This window comes from Apteryx rowi, unplaced genomic scaffold (genome assembly GCF_003343035.1).
Source record: "Apteryx rowi isolate R43461 unplaced genomic scaffold, aptRow1 scaffold_85, whole genome shotgun sequence".
In the NCBI taxonomy this organism is placed as follows: domain Eukaryota; kingdom Metazoa; phylum Chordata; class Aves; order Apterygiformes; family Apterygidae; genus Apteryx; species Apteryx rowi.
In genome coordinates, this window is record NW_020451149.1 from 648,018 (window position 1) to 652,720 (window position 4,703).

The 4,703-nt window shown below is 38.0% G+C and overlaps 1 protein-coding gene across 1 annotated transcript; it reads left to right on the forward strand.

Moving 5' to 3' along the window:
- The first annotated feature begins 1,090 nt into the window (after window positions 1-1,090).
- Window positions 1,091-4,156, forward strand: LOC112977596 (interleukin-8-like). The gene is made up of 4 exons (XM_026090104.1): window positions 1,091-1,240; window positions 2,005-2,140; window positions 2,625-2,708; window positions 3,312-4,156. Exons 1-4 carry the CDS (start codon window positions 1,180-1,182, stop codon window positions 3,340-3,342), a joined length of 312 nt encoding a protein of 103 aa, XP_025945889.1. The 5' UTR covers window positions 1,091-1,179; the 3' UTR covers window positions 3,343-4,156.
- Window positions 4,157-4,703: the final 547 nt, after the last annotated feature.

Here is a 4,703-nt window from a genome sequence, read left to right on the forward strand (position 1 = left end):
TCAAAAGGACAGACATTTAACAGCGCTGAAACCGAATGGCTTCTCTTAATCCCATGCGCTACAGATGGGTTACAAAACAAATCTTTGTTTAAGCAACAGATCAGCATTTGATCCCAGGATTTCCCTTGAAATTTTTTCCCTTGAAAGATAGTATTTCTACTAGCAGATAAACACTCAGCATTCGTGCAACAGGCTCCTTAACAGAAAATACCACATTTAATACTATCTCCCTTTGTTAAAACCTAGGATTACTGTAACTGAAAAAGATTACAGAAAAACATTATTTAACATATATAAAGCAAACAAAAGCAGCTGCTTTGAGTAGGTCATAGCATTTTGCTTGCATACAAAGCTTCTTCTATTTTTCATTCCTCAAAATGTGTGACATGAAAAATGCAGAAATAATTTCCAAAGCTGCTTTTAATTAAGTATCTATATCCCCCAGGAAGCTTTGAATACTGCAGTCTCAATTTCTTTGCTGAACAGAACGCCTTAGAGATTAATTTACTTCATAAGATGCTACTTCAACAGAAAAAAAGAAAAGAACAAAAAATTAAAATCAGTATCATCAAAATAATGCTGAGGTAAAATCCTGACCCCAAAGAAAAAGCCAAAGTTTTTGCTGACTTCAGCACTGCCTGATTTTCACTCTAAATGCTTAAAATCTTATACGTAGAAGCAATCACCATATACAGAGAAACGAAATCAAATATCTCAAACATAGATCTGGCACCCCTATGAAAACCAGGTATTACCCTGAAAAGAAAAACCAAAAAGTTATAAGATAAATGTCACCAAAACCATCATAAAGTTTTATTACCAAATAAGAGTATGCATTATAAACCCCACAAAACTTACAAAAGTTTACAAAAGAAACTCAGCTGCACAGATATTAGTGGCATACTTTAATAAAATAATGAATTAGTTCATTTGCAGGATACATAATTCCTTGGGCATCTAGGAAAGTGTTTCACAACAGTCATGTGACTCATTTTTATTGCATGCGGGAAATTCCTCTAACGCAATCTAAGTGCTAACAGTGCACACGTCTCAAGCTGAAAACAGTATATAAGCAAGATGGATTACCCAGTTCAGACATCAGCAATCCTCTGAGACAAGAGAGCTCACTGCTCCAAAGAATCAAAGCTAAATAATCAAGGAGAAAACTCTCTTCTAATCATGAACGGCAGACTTGTGGCTGTCCTGGCTCTTGTCCTGATCTCAGCAGCTGTGTCTCATGGTAAGTAAATCCTTCCCCAGACCCACATGACTGTAGTATTGTCTAGGCATCTACCGCGATGCTTATCCTTGCAGAGAGATACTTTTATACTTGTTTCAGCAAGTTACTTTATTTTGAAATATTTTCAGCAAATTCTCTTTAGTCAGAACTTTACCATGTAGCCCTTGTACTGCAGAGTTATTGACATCTTGTGGAAAAAAATTTAAGGATGCTACTTCAAATCTGCATTGTTACTGTATTTCACTTTATGCATGTTTGGCTAAAGGCAGCGTCTGCTTCTTAAAAGTGTTTGAATATTTCTTCACCTTCCTACACAATGGATGGTATTTTCTAGTTTATGATCTCACATTTGTTAATTCATGATTATATTGCCTCAAGCTAGTAATATACAGCTGGGAAGGGAGAGCAAACAATGTGAACATAGAAGCATAGACACACCTCAAATTAATAAAACAATAAAGGACTCGATCTTCTTTAGAGTTGCCAGTCTGTCAATCCAGATATTGAATGATGCAACTAACTGTACAGTGTGATCAGCAGAAGTAACCATAGAATATACGGTTTCATTTTAAAGACATGTGAATTTATTTTTAAATGTACATTGGCTTCCCTTAAAAAATAAGCAACTGATTTTAATACTGTGAGAATTTAGGCAGCAATGTTTTAATCTAGAACAATGTTAAAATAGAGCAGTCATGCTTTATGTCAGATATACTGCTGATAAGAATGCCTCTCAAACTACAATTCTCCTTTTCTGCTCACAGGTATGGCCCTGGCAAGGATGGGAAATGAGCTCCGGTGCCAGTGCATAGCCACTCATTCGAAGTTCATCAACCCTAGATCCATTCAAGATGTAAAGCTGACGCAAAGCGGACCTCACTGCAAGAACGTGGAAGTCATGTAAGCATCCCTGCAAGATAACTATACTCTGTGCTGTGCTGCTGCAGGGACTTTTATGCTTCAGGAGTGGATTGAGAGAAATGCTGAGCCCAATCTGGTCTTGAAGCGCATGGAATAGAGACTAAAATATTTATGGTATCAAAACTCCTTTTTATACCAGAGGTTTCAACCTTTCTTTAAAAGATCTTTACAAATGTAAACAAAACAAAAGAAAAAAGATATTGTATCTATATATGTGGAGAAACATTTTTGGGAATGTGTCAGTGATTCAAGTGCAGGCACACAGACTCACAAAACTTCTGTATAATTTTACTTTCTCAGCTATGGAACACATACAACAAAMTGTTAGGCCAGGTTCTAATCTAGAGCTGGGTGAGGTGAATTTATGCTAAGTCAGTACATCTAAAAATGCAGCATTACATTATGAGGATAAAACAAATCTGCATAGTAGGTGCTTGACTTTTCTTTTTTCTTTATTTTGCAGAGCTACTCTGAAGGACGGCAGAGAAGTGTGTTTGGAGCCCACCGCTCCCTGGGTTCAGCTGATCATAAAGTCAATTTTGGCCAAGTAAGTCCCATTCACTCCCAGTTAGGGCAGCTGAGTTGTAAACCTCCCCCAGAAAGCCAAATTGTAGGATTTCTTAGCCATAGTTTCCATTTTCTCTTACTCAGATTTAAAGAACAGGGAGACTTGTTGTTTAATTATAGGACTARGCTCCCTTTCTGCCTCTGCTGCGGAGTCCTTGTTCTAGAGCTGTTCCTGCAGCTGATATGTCACTTGTAAAGATCTGAGTACCAGCTACCTCCATCTGGAGGCAAAGGCACACAGAAGCGTTTGGCTCCAATCGAAAAATGAGGCTTTAAAAAAATTCACCTTCCTCTTGCTTGCAGTACCGTGTGTTAATAATTCATATTTCCAAGTTAATGAAGTTCTTGATGTGAATAAATGGAGAAACTCGGGCCACAGAAGTTTCCTAGCTCAGCACCCAGATATACAAACCCTGGGATTTCAGGAATTACTTCTGAAGCATTGTCTTTATTTTCTCTATGCCTCAAAATAGCGAATAGATTTGGAAACAGACCACCCGTCCTTAACTGCTCCTGTAATGCTAAGCAATGACAATTGTTCTGTGAACCTTCTAAATTATCTTCTTCCCTCAACTCTTAACAGGGCTAAGTCCAATACTGATACACCACTCTAAGAGAAGAAGAATCTCAGAACTGCTTCCAGTCCTCCGCAGAGAGAAACATCTTGGGGAAAGCGTCAATCAACTCTCAGGCAGTGTACCACCTACCACCTCCTGCCTCGCTGTTACTAAGCGAACTGTAGATCACTAGATCCACTTATTTATTTATTTATTTATTTAACTGCCTCTATTTAAGGAAGTCTCTCAGAACGTTCAAAGTTGTCTGTGGGACACGCTGTTCCCTGAAAGTGAAGACACTGGATAAGAAAAGTGGTTTGCTAAAGGAAATGAAGATCCTTTGGAAGCCACTTCAGCCAAACACAGCTGGTTAAGTGCAATGCACTTGCAGGACAGCTTATTTATGCTAAGCCTAAAACTACTTTGCTACTACATTAGCGAAATGAAAATTCCTCCTGCTCCCCGGAGTGCACTCGTATGTTGTGTCAACAACAGTTTCCTCAGTCACAGCCAGCCTGTGGTTAGGCTGTTAACTGTGACTTTATGATTTCAGAAATATAGCCTACAGAATCTGTAAGACAGTGCTTTTGGTATTTATTTATTGTGATCTACCATGACATTTATTTAATAATTTCTATACAAGAAAGAAAAAAGCTGATAATTTATTTCATTTCTACTGGATTTTTTTCCATTCCTAACATTAATTTCTTAAGAATGTATAATATTTCACAGTCTGATTGCTCTGTATAAGGAGTTAGTTGTATGTCTAGTTAGTTATTCAGCTAATGGAAAAAATTGAGGCTTATGTACCCACCCAGAATTTGCTTGTGAAAATGTTGTTATTCCTACCAATATACTAATAAACTTTTCTACATAAAATCTCTGTTATCTGGTTGCTATTTTATGTTTTATTATTTGCTTTATTTGGAGACAGTTTGCTTCGTTTTTGCAATCTAAGCCCAATTTCTGCAGCTGAAATGCTGATTTGTAGTACATGGAGTTAATAACTCACCCTGTTATGGTAACCTGACATTACCAAATGCAATTGTGAACTCTGAGTTCTGGGCAGAGCATAGGGTAAAATGCTCACTCTCGTATCTCCAGGCTATTCCCAGTCCTCAGCCTTTCTCTCTGTTGGGCTGTCATGCAAGGCTGCTTATTTAAGTTTCCTAAATAGAAGAGGGTTTTACCCTCAGATGCCTAAACACTGCAAGTTTCCAGACCAGCCCCAGAGTTCTAAGTCTTTACTATATCAAAAGACCACTATCTGACTGCCAAGATGGGAATTTGTGGCCTGTACCCAAATATCAAGCACGTACCCTTGCATAACAACTGCTTCCTATTCTGCTTCCTGACATGGAGAGTGCTGAGTACAGTACGGCTTCCTTTTTTAAAAGGCCAGGGTATTCCTCCCTCTT

Coding starts and splice junctions, on each gene's coding strand:
- LOC112977596 (XM_026090104.1), top strand. CDS start 1,180: ATGAACGGCAGACTTGTGGCTGTCCTGGCTCTTGTCCTGATCTCAGCA. Junction 1,241..2,004: donor CTCAGCAGCTGTGTCTCATG/GTAAGTAAATCC, acceptor TTCTGCTCACAG/GTATGGCCCTGGCAAGGATG. Junction 2,141..2,624: donor TGCAAGAACGTGGAAGTCAT/GTAAGCATCCCT, acceptor TTTATTTTGCAG/AGCTACTCTGAAGGACGGCA.